The sequence below is a fragment of the Pyxicephalus adspersus genome, chromosome 6 (genome assembly GCF_032062135.1).
Source record: "Pyxicephalus adspersus chromosome 6, UCB_Pads_2.0, whole genome shotgun sequence".
Classification (NCBI taxonomy): Eukaryota; Metazoa; Chordata; class Amphibia; order Anura; family Pyxicephalidae; genus Pyxicephalus; species Pyxicephalus adspersus.
In genome coordinates, this window is record NC_092863.1 from 6,671,305 (window position 1) to 6,696,274 (window position 24,970).

General features: G+C 41.2%; 1 protein-coding gene across 10 annotated transcripts; it reads left to right on the plus strand.

The window, feature by feature from the left end:
• The first annotated feature begins 1,263 nt into the window (after window positions 1-1,263).
• Window positions 1,264-23,269, plus strand: TPD52L2 (TPD52 like 2). 10 transcript variants are annotated; one of them, XM_072414344.1, is made up of 9 exons: window positions 1,265-1,411; window positions 9,353-9,516; window positions 11,042-11,190; window positions 13,347-13,406; window positions 13,720-13,821; window positions 15,583-15,609; window positions 17,657-17,698; window positions 19,959-20,007; window positions 20,479-23,269. In XM_072414344.1, exons 1-9 carry the CDS (start codon window positions 1,393-1,395, stop codon window positions 20,563-20,565), a joined length of 699 nt encoding a protein of 232 aa, XP_072270445.1. In that variant the 5' UTR covers window positions 1,265-1,392; the 3' UTR covers window positions 20,566-23,269. The 10 variants fall into 10 exon arrangements, with proteins under 10 accessions (XP_072270451.1, XP_072270454.1, XP_072270445.1 ...); XM_072414345.1 differs by having other exon boundaries at window positions 19,959-19,995; XM_072414347.1 differs by having other exon boundaries at window positions 1,293-1,411; window positions 9,380-9,516.
• Window positions 23,270-24,970: the final 1,701 nt, after the last annotated feature.

Consider the following 24,970-nt stretch of genomic DNA (forward strand, 5'->3'; position numbering starts at 1 on the left):
TGATGCAACTATCTGATATTATCGGGTTTGCTGGATGTAGAAGTTTTTCCCTGCTGGGTGCTGTGGTTCTTCCCACCAATATCATTATTATGGCCTTGGTATGGTTGGCGGCATTGGACACAGATCCAACGCAATGGTGCAAGTGACCAAGGACCTAGCATGGTGCCAGTCCCTGGAACCACGGGGGATCGCTCGATCCTGAGGCAGGTCTCAGCATGCTCTAGGGTTAACACATAGGCATGGGCATAAATGTTTTGTCAAGAAAAAAGAGCATGTCGCCTTTTTCCCAATCAGCAAACCTTAGCGCACGGAATTACGTTGCTGGGAGCTGAAATTGCATCGCCTTAGTGCGTTTGGGGGCCATTTAAAACGAATGGCACCCTAATGCACCACAGTTTTGGCCCTTGGAATTCAGTGGAAACAAACAAAACTTACAGAGGAACGGCCAAAAACAAAAAAAATCCACTTACGTTCAATCCCGCAGCGCAGTTGATCGGTCCGAAGGTCTCTTTCATCGTGTCCTGCGTCGTCCCGATATCGGTCTTCGGGCCGGCGCTCCGGGCGCCGTCATCTTCTCCTCTTCTTTCAGGTTCTTACTACATCACCTGATCACGTCTGCGATCCTATTCATTCTCGATTGCCTAGGCAAACAAGAATTAGGGTGGCAGTGCTGCACTTTTTTTTTTTTTAAAAAAGGGTGTTGCATTTAAAAAAAAAAAAAAACACACAGAATTTTTACTTTACCTAAAAGGGTTGTCTGACATTTTATATAAAGTGAAAATTCTGAGTTTAAGTACACTTTAACATATACAAAACGTGTTGGAATGTGTGCTGACGACACGCACGGAAATTCCTTTTGGTTCACTTTGGGCAAAAATACATAGGAGTGAATCTAGCCCTAATTAAAGTGGGAATTTGTCTTCAAATTACAACTTAGATTTTTTTTTAGAAATCTATTAGGACCATAACTCCTATGATAATAAATATATATGTTATTATTATTTTTACTTTAGAGGCCTGTTATAAATGTTTTCAATTCTCCTCAGACTCTGTTACCATGACTACATGATTGCTGTCATCACTCTGTGGCTTGTTATGACCAATAAAGCTTGTCCTAAAAATATTAATACTCCTATGATTACTATTATAATGATTATGTAATTTATAGAGTCATAATAAATATATATGCCATTTATTTAAAGGCCTATAATATTACCTGTCGCGTCAAAGCAGATCCCACCAAAAAAATGGCCTCACGAGCTCCGATTGCAGCGACGTCTGTGTCCGATGACGTCACCTGTCAAGACGCGCGCGAAGTGACAGCTCAGCTGCCGTAGTGTTCCGTGGAGAAGCTCCGCCCAAGAGTTGCGACAACTTCCGGTCAGCGAAGAAATGGAGCCTGGCGGGCAGGGTAAGCTGTAGGAGCGGGGTAGTTGTTTGTGTCAGTCAGTTGTGTGACCCCCGTAGGTTGTCGGAGCTGGGTAAAGCCACATAGCGGCCCTTGTCACTGCGGCCACCATAGCACCGGGCAGATAGGGTGTCATATAAAGAGGACCTGTCATGATGTCCTTGTCATGAAGGGAGATGACAGCGCCTGAGGTTATGTGAAGCTGGGCCCAGCACTCATTTCCTCAAATCTGCCTTCACCTTATATTCATTGTTTATATTTACAAAGAGCACCTGTCATTTCATTATTTGGCATTGTCATGGCTTCTGCTGGAGTTTGCAGGGCCCCAAATTCACACACAAGGGGTGGTCATTACCCCAAAATCCTTATCTGACCTCTCCCAAGGGATGACATTGCAATCAGGGTCTGTTCAGTTGGCTATACATATCACAATCTGATTGGACGATACTATTATTGATGGATGTATATGGTGTAATCTGATTAGCCAATCCTTTTTTATGTTGGCTGTATGGGGTGCAATCTGATTGGACAATCCCTTTTATGATGCATGTATAGGGTGCATTCTAATTGGACAATCCCTTTTATGATGGGTGTATAGGGTGCAATCTGATTGGACAATCACATTTATGATGGATGTGTATGGCGCAGTCAGATTAAACAATGCCTTTTAAGATGGACATTTAGGGTGCAATCTGATTGGACAATTCCTTTTAAGATGCACATTTAGGGTGCAATCTGGACAATCCCTTTTAAGATGGACATATAGGGTGCAATCTGATTGGACAATCCTTTTAAGATGGACATATATCTATTGAAATGCATGGAAACTCATTGACCTGCAGCGCACTTTGCTATGCACCTGGGAGCAGCAGACCCCTCGGTCTTAAACGGGAATAGGGAAGTATAAATGGTTCAATAATCTAAAGTGAGGGTAAAGTCCGCTAAAACGTCAGACATCAGATTTCTCTTGCTGGAAACAATATTTCATGATGGTTTCCACAGGCAAATGAATGAACACTTGCTGTACACAAGACGCCATTCTGTTCTATGAAGAATAATGCGGGATTGTGAGCAAGCAGCACCTTGCTGTGCCCTCCTTCAAAGGAATACACAACAGTCATCAATACGATTCTGTATGTTTCCTAGATTTTTTTTTATTTTGTGCTGAGTGAGAAGAAGCCGTAGGTGAGTGGTGTCCCCTGTGTTGCAGTGTTCTCCCCGGCCCCTTTTTAGCTGGGTGCACCACCTGGCAACTTTCAGTAAGCACCTGGCTGTTTTTGGGTTGTTACTGATGAGTTGGGTCATAATACAGGGGCCACCACCCACCTACAGCTTCTTCCCACTAGGCTTAAAACATTATTGGTATTATTGGTACTGGTATTGTAATCCAATTTATCAGTAACCATTCAGAATAAGCTGGGTGTTTGTTGAAAAGTGCCGGGCGGTGCAGCTGTCTAAAAGGGGTCTGGGAGAACACTGAGATTGGATTGGGTTTTCAGCTGAGAACAGCATGACCGTTTGTCTGGGGTGACAATCATCTGATGTGTGTATATTGGTGAACTTCTACTATAATAATACATATCATATTCATCATTATTATTACCACACAAAGAGGAAGGAAACCCAAATACTACCCAAAACAAAAAAAATCCACTTACCTTCAATCCCGCAGAACAGTCGATCGGTCCGGAGCTGTCTTCCATTGGGCCCCGCATCGTCCCGGTATCTGTTTCCGGACCAGGGCGCTAGGCGCGGCATCTTCTCTTTGTTATTCCAGGATCTTCTTCCTACATAACCCGATGCATTCGGGAGATTAGGTGACATAGATGGGAAAAAACTTGCCGATCTCACTGCGCTTGCTTGAGATGCCAGTTTCTTTCTCTTTTGGCAAAAGGGCTCCTACGCATGGCCAAGATGGTTGGGCATGCGGAGAAGGAGCAACCAAGAGCCTCTCGGGATGCGTGACGTAGGTATCCCGGGAGGCTTTGTACTCCCATTCATTCCTGATTGCCTAGGTCAGGGGTCGTGAAACTTTTATGGCCACTAGGCTAGACTTGCCCTAACGGCTCTGCCCCCACCAGGGAAGGCCCCCTGAGGTGAAATCCCTCTCCTCCGTATGCGTTCCCTATTTACTGCGCCGGTGGAAGTATCAGGCTTGCCACGCTAAATAGGGGAGCTACAGCAAGGAGGCGGCACCCGAGCTCCAGTGGCTCCGCCTCCGGTAGTTCCTAACGCCCTCTGGCAGATCGGGCCAGCAACCCCGGGGCTGTGGGTTGCCGGCTGGCATTAGGCCGGATCGGCCAGGGGGCGTTAGGCTGGAACGAACTACTGCCTGGGCCATATCTGGACTTTGCCAACCCCTGGCCTAGGTGTTCGAGAATTAAGGGGGCAGTGCTGCACCCCTTTTTTTTTTTTTTTTTTTTTTTTTTTTAAAAAAGGTGTTGCACTTAAAAACACAAACAAACTGAATTTTTACCTTACATAAAAAAGTTGTCTACCCTTCTATGTAAAGTGAAAATTCTGAGTTTAGGTACACTTTAAATAGTGCTGACATATTATGCAGTGCTGTACAAAGTCCATAGTCATGTCACTAGCTGTCCCTCAAAGGAGCTCATAATATAATGTCCCTATCATAGTCATATGGCATTAATAGAGTCTAAGGTCAATATTAGGGGAAACCATTAACCTAAATGTTGGTTGGCTATGTGTGTGGCACCACTGTTCATGGAGCCAAACGCTACACATGCGCACATGCACCATACAGTGCAGCTCTAAAACAAAAAGCTACGAGGAGCTAGGGCATAATTTTTTGACCTTGCATCGCTTGTCAATTATCTCCACCCTCGGTGACTTTTTGTTTTGGTTCCCTTTATATCCCCCTTTGCACAGTCATAGTAACCGCTGTCCTCATTAGAAGATTTTCACCTTCTGTTCCAGTGACAACTGTCACATTCAGGATTTTCCTGTCTTTTCTGTTTTGATAACAATGGCCGCCAGGCCAACAGAGAAAGTAACATCTCCTGGAGGCACACAGGCAGCTATGTAAAGCTGACAAGGATACGTATGCTTTTACACCTAAACAAAATGATCTTTTGGCTTTAGATACATTTTAAACATTTATTGCTTATGGCCAACTTCCGCCATATTAAGGGTTGAAATACAACAACTGCCATTCCTGAATCGGTTATCCAGAGACTCGTCACAATGTCTTTCCGGCTTGTCATTTCACATTGGGTTGGTCTCCAGCCATTTTCTGCTGAAGGGAGATATTTTCTGACAGATCGGCCATGTGTCTTATGCTCGCTCTCCAAGGGTGTCGGCATTTTCTTGTCACACAAGGGTGTGTTCAGCTTTCCAGTTTTTCTTTGCAGCAGTGTTGTCCAAAAACAATATTTACAATGAGATGGCATAGATAACAAATGGACATGGATCCAGACAAGGGGCAGACTTGAAAGAAGATTAAAGTAAGGAGCAAGGTAACCAGGGAAGCAAAGGGAATAGCAGCAGTGATCAACCCTGAATTTTTATTTTCAACTGGGTGAGAAGAAGTTCTAGGCAGATAGCAGCCCTTGTATTCTCACCCATCTCTTCATTAACCACCCAGAAACAGCCGGGTGTTTACTGAAAAATGCCGGGTGGTGCGCCAGGCTAAAAGGGGCCGGGGAGAACACTGAGCAATGGAACAAAAAGGAGTTGTTGATGGTAAATGTTTTGTTTTCCACCTTAAAGCAGAGAAAAGTTTAGGAATAATTACAATCAGGCTGATCATTGGTCTTTCAGCAACCAAAGTTTCATCAACTTTGGTTGCTAGGATCCCGGCAATCCCAGATTCCCCAGCATGCCAGGAATGAATAAAGACTTGCACGCTTGCACAGGAGTTGTATGATCCTAGCCTGGCCAGATCCTCTACAGAAAGAGAAGAAAAAAAGATGATGGAGCCATGTGAGGGAATGGGGCTAGGTGAGTAACTCAAGTTTATTTAAAGTATTTCTAACCCAAAAATAAAAAGGGAAAGTTTTACAGGTCACTCTTTCTAAGATGAGGTGGCTGCATTAGTTTTTACTTCCAGTCCTAGGATGACAACACTCAATCACCGTATTATATCGGGGCAGTAGTAAAGGGACCGGACTATTGGACTGCTCCTTTCCATACCATAGAGGGGTGTAGTTTTGAATTCTTCAGAAGTAGCTATAAATTAAGTAACTGGAAAGAGTCAGCATAGGTAGAGTGCACAGGAATTAACCAGCTTGAAAGATTTGTAGCAAGATATACAGATCTAACATATTCTTTCAATGTTATATCAGATTTTGTGTGATACATTGACCATTTTTCTTAATTGCTCCCCAAAAGAACCTTTCCAGTGCATTCTAGTTCAATGCTTTATTGCACTTTATTCCTGTGCACTGCTTTGCATTGTGATGCACCTGGCAGGTCATTCCAGTGAAATGTCTCCTTTTCTGCGAACCACAAACTCAAAAAACACATTACACAGCCCACGATAGGGAGAAGCTCTATCTTACTCCTCAAGAGCCATTAATGTATGATGTTGGGGTGGCAATTTCTTTGATGCTCCAGCATAACCCTCGGTCTCTTGGGGTGACCTTGGTGGGCGATGCCTTCATAGCAGTGGTAGCCAACTTTTCGGACCACTAAATACACGGAATCTGCAATGTGCATGCGCGGGAGGCCATGTGTCACTCAAAGGGGTAGAAACTTCCACCAGAGTGACATCATAATGCCAGAACCGAATCGGAAAAGTCTGTTCTTTCTGTCAATATAGCTTATAATGTATGAGATTATGAAAAGGGAAATGTTCTGTAGTCTGGTCCTAGGATAAAAGTTCTGCTTCTTCGTAGATGAACATAATGAGTGAGCATTGTCATCCAAGGAAAAGGTGAAAGTGAAATGGAAACACATTCAGCCACCACATCTAAGGACAGGAATGCTGCAATAGATTCCATTTTTGTATCTTGGTTTATAAAAAGATGTAGCAGAGTTTACAAATTTTCAGACACCATCTATGATATTGGTGCCACTAGTAGCAGTGAGTGTTTTTTTTTTGGTAAATGAAATGTTGTGCTGCCCAAATAGGACACAAATACCTAATGTATTCTTAGTGCTTAACTAGTTTTGGACACTAGGCATGCTACACAAACCAAACCTTACCTAAAGTACACTAAAGCCGCATACACACGTGCAATTCTTGTCATTGGAACGGATCTTTCACGATCCTTTTTAACGATAAGAAGCGCACGATGCATGGAGTGATGTACATACAGCACCGTTCTGCTCTATGGAGAGGGGAGGGGGAGAACGACGGAGCGGCACCCTGCTGCGCCCTCTCCCCTTTCCTTTGCATTAGGATCACTCATCGTTCATGGATCCGCCAGGACGGATCCACATACGATGAATGACGCGGGCTGTACACACGCCAGATTCTCTCCCGATATCCGTCCGAAGCCAATTATCGTGCGAGAAAATTGTGACGTGTGTACGTAGCTTTATAAAATGACATCTATGAGCTGCTGTTAAAAAAAGATCATGAGGCACAGTGTTCATAAACACTGTTCAGAAAAGAGCTACAATGCAACCTTGTTACTTTTGTATCTTTTTTGTTTCATATAAATGGGATGAGCTTCTATCTGCATATGATGTCAGTTTAAGAGATCTGACATGCCAACATTGTTTACTCAAATAATACAAATATACATTTTTAGAAGAAACATGCTTAATAAATACACTTTCATGTCTTGTGTTTATGGCGCTTTCTGCTGTAGAAGTTGTAATGTAGCGCTAAACTTGATTAAATACAGATCATGATTATGCATCACTGTGCAAGAGGATGTGCATGTGTGAGGTTTCCAAGAGAAAGGAAAGAGAACGGAAATGGTAAAAGTGGTGGCTTCAGTTGCTAGCTAGAATATTGACATTGTTAGGATATACATGAATGAGCATGGGCAGTGAAATATATGGATGATGGGAATAACAATTATTCTTTTTCCTTATTATTAAGAGAATAATGCAACTAATAAATGCAACTTTAAAAAACAGAAGCATGGGGAGGTTTACAGTTGAAAGCCATAGCGATTAAGACCCCCACAGCCCTAACTACCTAAGTCACAGCCTTGTGCTTCCGTGGCCGCAGTGCAAATCTTCAGACCACAACTTCGGCAACCAGAGCCACACGCAGCTTTTGCAAACTGCGCTGAAATGTACTGCTGCCATGTACAGAAATATGGCCAAAATCACCCCTATTCACTTGAAGGGGAGAAGTTAGCACTGTGGTTAAGCCTAGCGCAGACTAGTCTGATTAATGCATAATGGAAAGGTTTGTCAGTTTGAAGTTAAAACATTTGCTTGGGTTAAGCCACCTTGCCACATCAGTGCATTAGTTGTAATCACCAAGATAAGTATGGGCTGTAAATGGTGCTTGATGTTGTGCTCTGAGCATATCTAGATCTTACCACATCTAATGGCCCTGTACAGGAACATTTGTGTCACTTGTCCCTGTCATGGTCTGCAAGCTGCATCTTGTCCTCTGGAGTTTAATCTAATTGTCATAATCAAATTGGGTTGTATGGTAAGGCAGGATGTATCCAGCTTACACTGGGAGAAGGATAGCTTCCTGTTTTTTACACTGCCAGTTTCCTCACTGCTGTCCTTGCAGTTTCCTTTTTTTGATACATGACCCCTTTTTACTGGCAGATACCCCACCCATATCCCCTGCATGTCTTTCAGTAGCCATCAATCTGATTACATGTAGTAAGTGTTTGCATTAAATATAACACGTTTGCACACAGTGTGTGATAAATGGGTGGTGCTGAGGGCATATAATGAGTAGTCTGTGTTTGTAGATGATGGAAGATTGGGGTGTTGCACTCCTTTTTCTGCACGCAGCACAGTGCTTTGCATTACCAAACTAGCATAAAAATTGTACAGTATGCAGTGCTCAACCCAGAACATTTTTTAAGCTGGGTAGGAAGAAATTGTAGATTGGGTGGAAGCCCCTGAAATGTGACCCAACTCATCAGTAATCAGTCAAAATCAGCCGGCTGAAAAGTGCTGGGTGGTGCTCCCAGCTAAAAGTGCCTGGGGAGAACACTGAGTAGGGTATTCATCCTGACAAGTTTGCTACAATTTCAATAAACCCCATTCCACTCATCCCTCTTGCCCATTTAACCTGTCCATTGCTTTAGTCTCTAGTCTGCTCATTTGGATCCCAAGATGACCCCACCGCTGGATAGCCAGAAAGAAGTGATGTGGACCCCAGGAGATGGACCTCTCCTCCTGTAAATGGAAGAGACAACACTCAGGAGTGCAGTATTGTGTGAATATGACATATTAGGTAAGTTAGAGAAAGGGGAAACATAACACCAAAGATCAGCTTTAAAGGACTCCATTACAAACACAAACCTTACCATCGTGTCAATCAGGCATTAAGATGAATGTATAGCCAAACCTTTATTCTTGTCACTGTAGTAGGGAATGGTTAAAACCAAAATCAATTCCTTTTTTTGGTCATGTTGTAGAGGATTCTCTCACTTCCTGTTACAAAGATTCAGCAAGAAATAAGAGAAACTCCCCCCACAATCAGAAAAAAAAACCTCTTTGACTATTGTTAGCATAACAGGTGTCACTACTGGAAGTACTACTTTTATCCAGTTTTAGATATGTTATAACTTTATGTCAATCACCATGAACAAATGCTCAGGACTATAAAAAATCTACCTAGCAACCCCACAGCTTTGTTTTTTGTTCCCTATGTTGTATGTGTTATCCCGGCTGGGTGTTTTTGGCTCCCTTACTGCTATGTCGCAGTCCTGCATGTTTGCTTTTTCTGCATCCGTTGCAAACTAACACTGCTGCTGAAATGTTGGCTTATGCCCAGCTTATGCTTGGCTTGCTTGATCCCCTTCCTCTGACCGTCCTTCTCCTTTCTGACAGACATCAACCTTAACTCTCCTAACAAAGGTTTGCTGTCAGACACCATGACTGATGTTCCCGTTGATCCGTCAGGATGTCGATTGCCGGCTGATGCTGCAGGGGCAGGGCTACCAGAGGGTATGACGGAGGCCGAAGCCGAGGAACTGCGGATTGAGCTAGTCAAGGTGGGCCTGTAACTGCGACCTGTAATTTATTGTAATAATTTATTGTTGGTATAGATTTACAGATGAATCCAGAAGAGCTTCATGTCTAGTGTCGCTTCTGTAGCCATTACAAATGTAATAGAATGGTTTGGTTCAAATCCACGTAATAGAACAGCATGTAAGTTTGTGAAAGCAGCTAAAAGGACATACATGTGGACACTGAAGCTAGGATCTTCGTGCTGCCACTTTGCTAATTTGCCAGTTTTTTATTCCTAATATTTTCTTTTATTATGGTCAGTTTAATTACCACCTAAAACTACTACAGTTTGCTTTTAAAGTGGACCTTTACTTTGTCCATGGGTTATGCTTTATTGCCTGCCTCAATGTTACTCATGAGGGAAGGTGACAGCAAATGAGTGCACAGAAGCATGCTGGGACCAAATGAACTCCTGCATTCATATGTGGGAATAATGTCATTCTGGCCTGGCCAGTCAAGATGTCTAAGGGTACGTGCAATAATTGTTGTTAGAAAATTAATATTGACAGATTCTCGATTATATACACACCCTAGGTACAATCGGTTGAACGATGAAGGAAGCGACATAGCGACATGTACCAGTGAAAGTGTACTTCAGGACACTTCATGATCACTGCATGACTGTACACACTATAGATAGCGAACCATCGTCACCCTAATGGATCTGCCAGGATGGTCGTTCGTTTCCAGCAACATTCCTCGTTCATCTGTGTCGTTGGCCAGTCGTTGTGCACTTTTTTTGTTAAAGATTATCAAACGATCGGTCGTTAATCATTTGTTTCCAACGACAATTATTGCACGTGTGTACGTAGCCTAACACCTAGTAGAAAACTGGGTAAAGATGGCGTCTGTGACAAAGCGAGTGTAATTTTAAAACATTTTGGTCGGGCAGATCAGTTTTTTTTTATTGCCGAAGGGACATCGCCTGTTCTTTCTACAATAAAGGTTTAGCCCAGCTTTAATGGCTGAGGAGGATTGCTGTGGACCTGAAGGAGTCAACAGTGAAAATGGCGACCTGGGGGGGAAATACAGCCGTGACATGACCCTGGATCTGTCATCACTACCGGGCACTAACATGTGTGTGCCATGTGTGCTATAATGGGCATATTTTCTGGGCAAGTATGCCAATTATAGAAAAAGGCCTTAACAAAGAAACCCTGTCACCAACCACACACAGTTATGTTATTAAAAGCTTACTTGTAATGTTTTTTCCTTTCCATAATGTTTTTTTTTTTGTATTGACTTGCAATGTTCTGGGAGTTTCTTATCCTTGTTTATGTTGGCCACCTCAAGTTGATATGAGCCATAACACATGCACTACCAGGTATTTGTGCTAACACTTGTAGCTCTGAAAACATTAAATCAACTAAACTTGTTTTCAAAAGCTGACAACTCACTTAATGTCCTTAATTATCCTGTTTATTAATCTCTCAAGGGGGATTTTAATCCAAGACGAAATGTAATATATCATTAACGTTCTCCTTTACAACCTTTTTTTCTGTCCTGTAGGTGGAGGAGGAAATCCTTACCCTGCGCCAGGTTCTTGCTGCCAAGGAGCGCCATGCAGCAGAGCTCAAACGAAAGCTGGGGCAGACCACACTTAACCAGCTGAAAATGAACCTGTCTAAGAGCCTGCACGAGGTGCAAATGTCCAATGCGTATGTGTCGCTTACTTCCTTTTACTTTTATCATTTAATGCAGTCCTGTCACAATGTGATGATGGAAGCTGCCATTGGTGTCCTGGTTGTATAATATCCAGCTTGCCTGGTTGGTGTTCTGTTCTTCTGAATCGCTAAGCCAGAATGAGTATACAGCTCAGGTGTTCAGTAATTGAGTTACCTGTATGATTGTTTCAGGTGTGTGACTGCATCTACTGACACCAACACATCAGATTTACATCCAGGGAATCACAATGTTTACAGTGAATTCACCAATGACATTTTACATCATCTCTCAGTGATAGGTTCCTTTTATGTAGTGGTCTATTTTATAAATTTTGTAAATTACTTTGTATAAATCCACTTTAGGAGCACCAAATGCCCTTGCAAGCCATTGCCTTGTAAATAAGTGCTGGCATTATCTCTTTTATTAACATAGTCTGTGCAGAGAGCAGAACGGTGAGAGCAGTTCCTCCCAATATAGGTAGCTTTCAGTAAATGAGAGAAAGAACAGGTCAACCTGCACAAAGAGAGCAGAAATGAATGGTCTTTATTGCAGGAAACTACTGCACAGAGTCAACATTTCACGCTAGATTACTGCACTGATGTGGAAGAAATCCAAGATTTAAGTAAGGTTAAACTTGCTCTTTGTAGTTAAACAATATTTGCTCATTCCATTGTTCAGCTACAAAGGTATGTCCTGGTAACTTAATAATATAGATACAGTATTCTCCCTAGAATGTTTTTTTTAAACTGAGTGGGAAGAACCTGCAGCCAGGGGGGTGACCCAACTTTTCAGGAACCTCCGAGAAACAGCTGCATGGTTGTGCGAAAAGTTCCGGGTGGTGCACCCGACTAATAGGGGCTGGAGAGAACATTGAACATCTCCCTCAGTAAAACATCATTTCATGTTTACTAACTTCACAATGTTGACTTAAAGCTTGACAGCAGCCAAAAGATTGGTAGTTTTGGTTAGAGTCCATTTTCCCAAAAGACAGTCAGTAATTGTCACCTGAAATGTTAGTGATCTTTTCTTATAAACACAATTGCTAGAGAGACCGGAAGCCCAGCTAATACTCAGAGGTCAATACAGTCATCTTACACATCAGAAAACTAGTTAGTTACTAAAGGAGGCACTTGAAATACAGAGTACACAACGGTAGCATTCATACACTTGGCATGCAGTGCTGCTCATGCAGGTATACTGTCATTAAAGTGTATGTAAACCCTGACAATGAACTTCCCTTGTTTGCTCTCTTTCTGTCTGGTAAATAGGTCGTTATATTGGATTTGTATCTGTTTAAAAAGTTCAAATAACAGTTGCCAATTGTGCCAGAAATCCTAAACTCTGTGTTATGAGAAATAAGACAGGAGAAGGTGATGTGTAGCCATGTTGTAGGGTGACAACGATGCTCTTCTATAGACACAGTACAACGAGGGACTGTTGTCACCCTAGGAAAGCAAGTTTTGTACTAAAACTAAGACAGAAAACTAATATAGCCACCAAATCTAAGGACTGATCAGCTGAAATACTTGGGTTCGGATAAACTTTAATACAATCCATTGTTGGTTGTATAAGTGGCAAAAATGAATGACGCCATAATTATACGTTTATACGTGCATTTATTTGCCCTAAATGTTCATGTTTCTACCTATTCTTATTAATTATTACTATAATTATTATTATAATAAGAATATTACCTATTCTTATTATTACCTATATTATTATTATCTTTTTCATGACCAAGGTCAAGAGGCTGTGACCAAAATAAAGCAACATCAGTACACATCATTGTTACTAAACAATTCTGTTACTTTTATTTCTTGCCTAATATTTTTTTCTTATTAAAGCTTTTATTGGTATTATGTTTTCATTTTTAACCTGGCTACTTTGTTTATTATAGGCTGACAAATGGACATAATGAATATTTTTTAAGGTTTTGTTTAGGACTGAAATAGGGATAACAACTTCAGGAAGTATTTTGGTTGGCTCCCAATCTAGTCTGCTTGAGCAGCGATCCACATGTCTCTACATCTGCCTATGTTATGCTCATTGATGGTTTACCTGTCTGACTCCTCTCGACTTCACTGTTCACTAGTGGTTAAACCTGTTACCACGCTTTCATTAAAATATTTAATCTCCAATTTCATTACAGTTATGTTAAAACTTCAGAGAAACTTGGAGAGTGGAACGAGAAAATGACTCAATCTGAAGTGTGAGTTTACGTTTAGCTGCACCTCTCCTGGCTTACTGTAGGGGGCGTTGTCCTAGCCTTTGAATGATTTGAGTGAATGAGTAAATGTCTATGTGCTTTTATGAGGGTGGCAGGGTCTGTAGTATACAAATACTGCAATTGTGGGTTTCAGTTTGTGGGTTTCCAGCTCCTAAGATCTTGTTCTAACATCCTGCTTCGCTTAAAATACCAGGTTTGGTGTTATGGCTTTCCTGGGCTTTGTGTGTGTGTCCCATGCTACTGGACTTCCTCCTGATTTGGTGTTTGGTTATCTAATTCTCTTTCTTTGTTGCAGATACAAAAAGACCCAAGAAACCCTGTCTACTGCTGGACAGAAAACCTCCGCAGCCCTGTCTAACGTTGGCTCAGTCATTTCCCGGAAGCTGGGAGATATGAGGTAAGGGATTGGGTTTAGCTATTGCAACCAATCAGAAATCACTTTATAGTTTTTGGCATCAGCCACCATTAAGGGAAATCTGTTGAGAAGCATAATACACATATATAAAGCTTCAGATGGAATCTGCCATTCTCTGTCCAGCAAGCTGCTGCCTTGTGCTTAGAGAAGGGTGACTTTGCTCAGATTTCCATCATTGCCATGGAGCTTCCATCTGAGGTTTGTTGCACAGTTATTTTGCTTTCCGACAGATTCAAGTTATATATGTTTTTTTGTGTGGAAAATTGGGTTATGAGATAAAATATAAAAATGTAATTACTGATGGTTCAGTTGTCAGTGGAAATGCTGCTTCCAGTTCCCAAAATGCCAAGGCTTTTGGTCATCACTGTAGGGAAGTAGGGGCAGCACTTTCTCCAGGTTTATTTTTGTGGCCTGATAGCGTCTAAAAGTGAGAGCAATAAGGGTCACTAAACAGGAAGACACACTCTGCAATAACAAATCCTGTTCCTTGGGCTCCTTTTCCCTTGGAGAGTAAGTGAGGGGAATTTTTCCCATTGATAACTTAGCAGATAGTTAAAACTCTTTCCTACTCCTTCCAAATCAAAAGCAGCACAAGGAGGTAAGGAGGTAAAAAGCAGATAGATGACCTCACCAATTCTGCAGCCTTTGCATTTACTGTCCAGCTAGGGGGTTAGGTGAAGGACAAAACCTGTAAGTGTTACTTAACTACAGATAAGAAGAAAAAGTTTTGTTACCTTTGCAAATGGGACTGTGCTTTGTGCCGTAGCTGAGGGGATAGCCAAAATACAAATCCTTTCACTGCTTCCATACATGGAATCTATTTATTAATGTTTTCATACATAATTCTTACAATTTCTAATTAAATGCAAAAAAAATCATGTGTGAAATCATTTATAAGTTGTCTTCCTTATGTATTTCATCTATGTAATTTGCTGTTTGCTTGGACAAAACTTTTAAAAACTTTAAAAACACATCTGCATGATAATATAAAATAAGTTTGCAAAACTAAAGAAGTCAGGCGTAATTAAGGAAAGGATTTGAGAAGGTGAAAAATGCTTCTAAATCTGTACACCGGATTTGTTTTTTTGTGTATCTAACTAATAATTTCTTCCATTACTAACACCCTAAACAGCCACACTATGGTCCGGGCAGCTATTTTGCCTCTGCAGGTTTTTGAAGGGTAAGAAACCCTGTGTGGCAGTGTGATACCTTTCCACTTCTCTTAGACAGGCCCTCTTAGAGACTGTGTTCTTTCACTTCTCTGGAGTTGAAACCCTATTCCCCCAGCTATTTAGGTTAGTATGCCCAGTATATCCCTTAGTTGGGTATGCATTTTAGGCTTACTCATGTTTATACTCCTGTAAACCCCATTGGAGCTATGTGGAAGGGAAGGAATGGTATATATGATGTTGTAGCATACTAATGACCCTGGGCTGCAAACAGTAGTGGGCAAAAAGCTACAGAATACTTGTATGACTCTAAAGCAACTGAAGGATCTTAGACATGGAAAGTGGCTCTCTCCTGGGGTTTGGGTCTCTGAAATGACAAACGTCAACTTAAAATTACTTTGATCATTTTCTTTCCTCTCTACAATCTTTAATTTTTGGGCAATTTGTGTATTATAAGAAGCTTGTCAATGTGCATTGGGGGTATGGGGTGCCTTTCTATTCTCTTATATCAGATAAATGGTGAGAAATCTACAGCCTGTGCTGACTCTCTGCATACGCTTCCTCTCCCTCGCAGGGCCCTCCCTTTCTCTCAGTCTTTTAGGTAAGAGGAGATGGTCCTCTGTTCTGTGTTTTTCTTCATTTCACAAACATTTACATCCTTGTGTATGTGTGTACATAAAAAAAGATTAGCTCACTTTTTCCACAAAGTATAGGCATAGCTATTTGACAAGAGTACGGCCATGTTGTTCTGCCACCAGCAGGTTATTGGATAGGAAGCCGTGGTTGGCTCTTTCACAGTCGAGAGCTCTTACACTTCTTTGAATGAGAAATCCACAGATTATCCTTTCGGATGCTAATGGCACCTTGCAAGAATTTAACAAATTTTATGTCAGATTTTTCCCCTTTGTGTTCTGAAAGTATAGCTGTTAGTTTCATCAATACCTTTGCAGACTGGTTCCTGTCTTATTATAACCGCCTTGCAATATTCAGTTTTCTGATGAGAAAAGTTGCAGTGCCAGCATCTCCTTCAAAGGGATTAAACCTGAAGCTCAATAGACTTTATTTGTACCAACCAGTCAGCTTCTTTTATATCAGACCTGTCCTATATCAGATATCTTTGGAATTGTTTAGAGCAGTGGTCGCCAACTTTTTCGGTCCCTAGGACCACTAAAATTATTGGCTCCTGACTGCGCATACGCGGGGAGCTGGGTGTCAATCAATCTCCCCCGTAGTGACGTCATCATAACATAACCCCACCCACTATCTCATCGCACAGCCTGCCCACTTCCCTGAGCCAGGGATTTGTACAGGGAACATGGTCCATGGCTCTGGCCGGTGCGTCCCACAGCGGTGTCCTTCTCCTGACCGGGGGGTGCACCGGCCAGAGCCGTGGACCTGTTGGCGACTGCTGGTTTAGAAAGTAAAAGGGAGATGTAATAGATATGGATGGTGTCTTAAGGACAATAAATGACCAGTAGAGAAGTAGAAAAGCTGACAGGCGTTGCCACCAGGTTTGAGTTGGCAAAGTTATGATTTTCCAGGTAACTGTTGACTTTCCTAGGTAGACAATAAGACCTCTTTAAGGTTAGGTACACCGGAATAACCAATACTTTTTTAGAAAGATAAAAACACATTTCTAAAATACATAATACATTTGTACATGTTGGAGCAAAGCAATGCAAAAGAGCAACAATAACGTTCAAAGTTCTTTAATCCACAGCCGTTAATCAGATATTACTTTTACTCTTTGATGCAGTTTACGGCTGTTTGCACATTATTGCTGCTCTTTGCATAGCCCTAATAAAATAATCTTGTGTATATGTCAGATGGTTGATGTGGTTCTTCCTCCCGCAGTCTTGTTTTGTACAATAGGTAATGGTTTCATGCATCTCTGTCCTCCTCCTTTCTATGTAGTGGATTGTGTACTGTTGCTGTGTAATATGTCTAATTCTGTCCTATAACTATGCAGCCAGAGATATAATTTGTAAGGTTCCCTTGCGACTTTTTAAAATCGCAAACGTGCAGTGAGTAGAAACAAAGCATAATGTTTGTTGTCCCCTCACCAAAGACTAGCAGCATTGCCAACAATGCAGCCCGACTGACATCACTAAGAATGCTGCCTATCCATTTGCTAGAGTCATGAGATTTCTTATACGGTCTAATCATTCCCAATCGACCCACAGTATTGCAAATTTAGCCTATGCACTGATATGACTGAAAATGCAGCTTATCCAAAACATTGGTGACATCACTGATATGCAGCCCATACAATCTCTAGAGATCAACGACATCATTGACAATGCAGTCCAGAGACTTGCAGCATTGCCAGGAATGCATCTTATCTATTGACATCCATTTACCAGACATTGATGATATCATTGAAAAGACAGGCTATTTACCAATGGCCGATGACCTCAATGAAAATGCATCAAATTCCTTTACTAGAGAATGGTGCCAGTAAAGATCAATGACATCACTAAGAAACCAGACTAGTGAAACTTGGGTTAATCAGACAAAAGTGATCCTTGTTACATAGCAGATTTGTTTTGCAATAGAGATCCTGGCTGCATGGATAGCGTGCTTACTTATATTCTGTTTATTTTCTGCTTTCTAATTCTGCTTTCTGCCCCCTCATGCCTTCCGAGTAGCAGTTATTCAATCCGTCACTCCATAAGCATGCCTGCAATGAGGTAAAGTATACTACCTGTACTAATAATACTCTCCAATATTGTTGGATGTTGACATATCGCACACAGTCCTTTAGAACATCTGTTACTGGGAGCCAACATATCAGAGTGCTGAAGTTATTGTAAATAATGTTATCATTGCATAGTAATGTATTAAGCTACGTACACACGTCAGATTTTTATCGCCCGATAATCGGCATCGGCCAATTATCGGGCGAAAATCTGCCGTGTGTACAGTCGGTGTCGTCCATCGTCCAGACGACCGACCTGCCGGATCCACGGACGATGGACGACAGCCGATCCTAATGAAAGTGAAGGGGAGAGCGCGCAGCAGGGTGCCGCTCCGTCGCTCTCCCCCTCCCCCTCCCCCTCCCCTCTCCATAGAGCATGAACGGTGCTGTATGTACAGCACCGTTCATGCATCGTGCACTCCCTTGTCGTTGGAAAGGATCGTGAAAGATCCTTTCCAACGACAAAAATTGGCAGTGTGTACGCAGCTTTAGGAACCTTGTTTCTGTGTTTATTTTGTTCATGTGTTGCTTCTGAATGCTGAACGCACTGCAAATAACACTTGCAGGTTGAGCAGGTGATGGTGCAGATAGCCCTTGCTTATTTGCTTTTTTCTCAAGTCTGCAGCTTTTCATTTAATTCAGTTTTGTGGTGTTCGTGACCGTTCTGATGCTTCGTTGGCGCTACTTTGCAATTATTTGGATGCAATAGGCTCCCTGAGGTGCTGTTGCATTGCAACCAAAATAGTTTTAAAGCAGCCTTTGTGGCATTGTGTGATTTAGTGACACTGCTTTTTGTTTAGTGGGTACTATATTCACGTTTTAATATAAATAAATCCAATCTACATGATGCCCTGAGAAAACATTGAACTGAACAGACATCAATTATCACAGTGTCTGAAGTACCTATTGTCTTAGCTTTCCCATAAGCACTAGTCACATTTTACCTACCCTAATATGTATAAAAATGAGGAACAAGGCTTAGCAGCTAAATTCACAGAGTTTGCAGTTCATTTGTGAAAAGCACAAGGCTTCCAGGAGTAGGAACAGATGGTAACCACTAACTTTTTCAGGAGTTTACCAATGCCTATGCAGGGGTTTGCAAGCAGCTGCAAAAACCTAGCAAACCAATGCTTTTTATTTATTTTGAAATGGCTTGAAAAAAGCACTTCCATATAGGTTACAAGCACTTGCCATTTAGGTCTTTGCAGGCAGCTGGAGCTGTAAACCACCCATAGACACTGCATGTAACATCTGGGAAAATAAAAACGCATGCAACACATGGAAAAGGGAGCAAAAGAAAACCATTTGTTGCAACGTTAACAACAAATGTCTGCAAAATCTGTTAATTTGAACTAAGCCTGTCATCATTGCCCTGCATATCGCTGTCATATTTAGACTTAAATGGGGGTTTACCATGATTGGGAACTTGGCCGCTTTCTACATAAACAGTAAAGTGTCCCAGGCCACATATGAAGTCATATGATTGGTCTCAAACTATCTAACAACACAACCTCATCCTCTTTTATTAGAAAAGTCCAATGACATCACCCAGTCTTGTGGGGATAGTTAAATAATTTTGCATCATCTTGATAGGAAAGTCCCTATGAATTTTTAATATATTTTGTGGGTTTATATAGAACACATATGACCACTTTTCTACTAATTTGGTGAATCAGCTGATTTTTCTGCCAGGGCTTCTAAGTTTTTATAGCTTTTTAGGATGTCTTTACCATGCATTTGTTATGCATTCATGTTGACTTAAATAAAAATAGTGAAGCACGAAGAGAGCACAAAAGCCAGTTTATGAGTCATAAAAATATTAAGATGTACATTGTGCAGTTATAAATATCAAACCTTTATTTATTCTGTTCCCATTTCTATGTTCTGTTGTTGCTCTGGGTAATTTCACCGTATGCTGCTTTTCTCTCTAAAGGGCCTGGACAGAGTGCTGTTTATATTTCTTAACAGATAGAGAGGTTTAAGCTTGATTCATAAAATAATTCTATAACCAAACTATGACCAAACTTTTTTTCCTTAATTGTTTATAGACCAGTTTTATTTGTATTTGTTGTATGCATGTAAGTAATTTTTTTTGACAGCCAGTCATTTTCTCCTTTTTTTCCATTTTGGATATATGTGTAAAGTATATGGTTGCTATATGCATCAATTGGAAGTAGGATGTCTCCATTGCAGAAACTGGCTGAAGTAGCACCATGGAATGACACTTACACATACTTCTGTTTTCTCCTTAGGAACTCCGCCACCTTCAAATCCTTCGAAGAACGCGTGGTGGGTATAAAGGTTAGACAAAGATCTCATTCACAGAATGCTAATTATAAACAACAAGACTTTCGTGGATGAATATATAAAAATTTTGGGGATTTGCTGCAATATACTTGTGTGAGCGCTGTATGGTATTATTAAACTGTATTTATGTAGTGCCAACATATGAAGCAGCGCTGTACATTAAATAGGGGTTGCAAATGACAGACAGATACAAGCAATGACACAGGAGGAGAGGACCCTGCCCTGAAGAGCTTACAATCTAAAAGGGGGGGCGGGGGAAGTAGCATTTAATAGGAGGCTGTATAATAAAGCCCAGCAGTGTTCAACCCAATATTTTTTTAAGCAGGATGGGTAGAAATTGTAGGCGGGTGGCAGCCCCTGTATTGTGACCAAACACTATAGTTCACCCAAATACAGCCAGGTGGTTACTGATTGACCAATTTTGTCACCTCTCATCTGTATTACTTTTTTTTGTTTCCTCTGCAGCCCAGGGTGTCCACCGACAGCCATGAAGAGAACGGTAGCCAGAGTTTACACTCCCCGGACAAGTCACAGGATTCTGCTCCATTCTAGGCCTCCCTCTCCTAGTCCCTGCTTCCCTTTTCTTTAGTTTCCCTTTTCTTGTCTTGTAATGACTTCATCATCTCACAGCCCAGCGGGGCTACCAAAAAAAAAAAAAAGTCAACACTAATTCCCTCCCTTCCTCCAAGTTTGTGATGTCCCATGAAAATTGAACATTCCCTCCTTAAACGTTTACCTTCTATAAAACTGGATTCTACAGGCCGAGACACACCTTTGTCGCCCCTCGTTGTCCTGACTTTTTATCCCTTTGTAAAAGAGGGATGGATTTCCTGCTGGTGATGGTGGTTTTTGACTGAATTACTGGGAAGTGAAGGAGTAAACTCAGTGTGGTGTTTTATGTTCAAATGTATTGCGATAAAGATGGAGTTGGGTGTCCCTATAGATCAGGGGTGTCAAACTCAAATACACAGTGGGTCAAAAAAAAAAATTTGGACAAAGTCGCGGGCCTTGATATTTATTGACAAAATATCTACATTTGAGAAGGGTAGCTAATAAATGTCAACGGAGGAGGGGGCGCTTGTGGGTCCTGATTGAGGCACCAGCAGAGCATTCTGGGATTTGTAGTATTAGTGGTGCATGCACTGTCTACCGGTCGGCCAGCTCTAGCAACCATTTCGGTATTTTGCCCGCGGGCCTGAGTTTGACACCCCTGCAACAGATGATTGAATGCTAGGTAAAGGGGTGTGTAGATATGTTCACAAACTCTAGGGGGAGCTTTTATTTATTCTGGTAGTTGGGGTATGTCTGTTCTCTAACTTTTATAATATCTTCCCTATTAAAGAGGCCTGTTATGAGAAAGCATGGGGGATGCCATTAATAATTACTTAATATTTGGAGTCACTGGCCCAAACCACGTAGGCAGTAAAGGAATCTAACCTTACTCAGACATCCCTGCTGTGTTTGGCTTAGTTTTGTAATAACATGTCAATAGGCATTTTTCTGTATTTCTCTCATTTTATGCCATGCAGAACACCTGTTTGATAAATGTGGGCCATGTACTAAGCTAGTGACATGGAAACTGGACCTTTTCCAGCTTTTACACAACAGCCTTGGACATATCATGCGGCCTCGGAGGTTTTAATGTTGGTTTTTCCCAGTGCTGCCTGATTTCACGATCGGTTTAGGTTACGTGAAACTCTTTAAGGAAAAGAGCTATTTAACATGTCAAAACCTGAGATTGCCAACGCTGTGGCTCTTCAGCCTGGCACGTCTTTGGCCAGTAGAGCACCAGGATCGTGCCTATTTCTGATTCACTCCAGTTATAAAGCTCCCGATTCCTTCGTCTTTTCAAGTTGGTGTTTGTAAGAATCTTCTTTTGACAGTGGGGGTCATAGTTTACGCTACTTTCTGCACTTCGAGAATGTCTCGCGTCCTTGCAGGAAACTATAAAATGCACCTGCTTATGGAAATTAACAAATAGGCCTCTCACCTTTATCTTAAATACTTGAACTGCTCTGTGACCCTGAGCAGAGCAATGCAAAGAGAAGCGAATTAAAAAATATATATTAAACCGATATATAATATTGTATCATGCCAACCTTGTCTGCGGCTCATGTTAGCTCTGTCTTCGCTTGTAGGCTGTGTGTGCCATTCCCGTCGCTTCATGGTCACTGATTGTTTGATACAGATAGGCAACTGTCAGCTAGAGCATTCAGAAGTGGTTTTGTGGGGTACAAATACAGCCTTGCCTTTTCCATGTAGCTGTTGTGAATGTGAAAAGTGCAGACTATTGTAGCAGCTTGTTAACGAAAGGATGCAATTGTTCGCCAAATGGCGGATTCCATGGCTTCCTGCGGAGTAATTTTACACAAGTCGTATGCAGTAGAAGTCAATTGCACATGGTTGTAACATTGTTCAGTCATGCAAGATTGATTTGCTTCCTGTGTAGTTTATGCCATAGGGTGACATTTGATCCATGTATAATATTTGCTATGCCTAGTAGCACAGTTGAGCTATTAAAACTCTTCAGCCTAAGGAAATGACTGTCAGCTAGAGAATAATTCTCTGGGATAAAATCTGTATCCATAGGGTATCTTTTGCTTTTGTAAACGTTGCTTGAATACACAAAAATGTGAACAATCACCAAAGATTGAGGAATCCCAAAGGTGCCATTGGCTTACATGTCACCTCTCTTCAATAATAGAGAAGCGAATACTGTTGCTCCACAAAACGGCTTGCTCAGCTCTGTTGACAGGTGCCCTTTAAAGCTTGTTTAGAGGGAAAGAGGTTAAAGGAAGACACTGCTGCTATTTAGTGATAATTCTTATGCATATTGGTAGATTGGTTTGATCTGCTAGAGGTAAAATAATAATAATAAAAAAAAAAAGCTTGAGAGCGTTTCACTTCTGTCCACATAAAGTTTATTTGTTGTCTACATAATTAGTTATAGAGTGCTGTTATCAATCTATCACTGTGACACATATAACCAAAGCATATAAACTGTCCTGCCATTTGCAAGTTCCTGTTGTGTCCACTAGGGGGCCTACCTCTTTCTGTGCCACAGCAGCACAGAGGAATGGTTAGGGTTCGTTAAGACATGTGGATTCCGGGTCCTGCACGCAAGAATGAAGGCTGCTGGGCTTGCGGTTCTATATACTGACCCTAATGTAAGAGGGCAGGACCCAGGGCTTTCTCTTGCTCTCACCCTATGTTACTGTTGGATGCAGAGCTATGTCAATAAAGCATTTGCTAGTAAGATCGTTGTTTGTGGTCTTTTCTTGGAGTGGATTGGCATCTATATGTCTGGTCTACATTCATTTAAATGTTCCTAATCGTCCACAAGTAACAAATTGGGTGAAGTCTATTAGCTAAATAATGACTAACACGAGAAGAATTCCTCATTCTGATTTGCATGATATCTGACCACGCATGGAATCACAAATATTAATGTCGGGGAGAGTACTGTGCTCTTTTTTAGAGGTAATTCAATTGGACGGGCCTGATCCGTGTTGGACATTTCCTTGCAGCCAAGAGCTCCACAGGCATTGCAATTGACAAAATTGCATCTTCAGTTAAGCATCTTTGTCTTGGAATTAGATGCGGACTCTGAATGGTATCTGAACAAAGTTAGTATGGCCTTCCAGAAAAGAAAATGAAATTGTTGTCAGTGAGAGTACTGTAATCTCCATATTTAAAAAGAACAGCTTGAATATAATAATTGACCCCCAAAGCACAAGTCATAGTAATAATATATTGTGTATTCATATGCTTGATTTCATACTTGCTGGAAATGCATTATAGCAGCATTGCCAGGGATCCTCCAAGTGTTGCAAGGGATTTATTGATTTGTTCATTTAAGTGACCAGCAATGTAAGAAGCATTCTTCCCACTGACCACCACACTAATGTACTGTGAGCTGTGGATATAGTAATTTTAACAGCGGGTTTGCTATATCTGAAAATTATTTGAAAGGTAGAGAAGCGAAAGGCTACAATATACGGTATTTGGCCTAACCTTCACAAGTATTGTTAGCCATGTCATGAGAATCTTAAGACTTCACTTGTCTCTGGAGCCACTGGTTGGTCACGTTTTGCACTACAAAAACAATATGGCCGGCACTCCCACATTTCATTAGCCCTAACATGTAGAAATGGGATGTTGAAATAGCATGATAGCTGTTTAATGTGCATCAGAACAGTGTTATTGTCCAAGCCTGTGTGTGCTGTGGGATAATTTAAACGCAACTTTTATTTGTCAGCAGGACAGAAAGATTTAGAATTGATATCTTCCAATTGGGATTGTTCTATCTATAGAGAAGACTTCCCTTCTGTTGGAGAGGTTGTGTGAACATAAAGGTAAAGAAAATCCCTCCAACAGAACATATAGCAGACAACTTTATTCTTTAAAAAAATTCAAAAGGTTAAATCTTTTTTTGGATTTAATGTACATTAAATCTATGTGAAGCCATTTTTCAGTTTTGGTTAAAACCTTCACCAGTTTATTTTTTATTGTGTGTGAATCAGAAGGCCTTCACCCCAGCCAAGAAGAAGAAATTGGTGGATATCCCCCAAAGTGGTTTAAATTCTTTTTTTTTTCCAATGGATCCTGGAACAAATGTCTCTAGAAGATGATTTCACTTCACCATTTTTTCATGGGGGCATCTCCAAAATTTTGGATTTTCCATCAATTTTTGTCTCGGTGATCTGAAAGGTCTAATTTTTCTCTTTTTACTCAAAACTAAATATGTGACTTTTAAAAACTTTTGGTTAATTGGATGAAAATGTATTGATAAAAAAATAGATTTTTTTTTTTTCAATCAAGCACAGGTAGGAGCAGTGGACAAATGACAGCCATATGGCTATTTACCTAATACCGAATGTACTGAATTTTAGGAAAAAGGAGAGCAGGCTTTTTTGGGCACAGAAGTTTAACTTATGTAAAAACAATAATCGCTTTA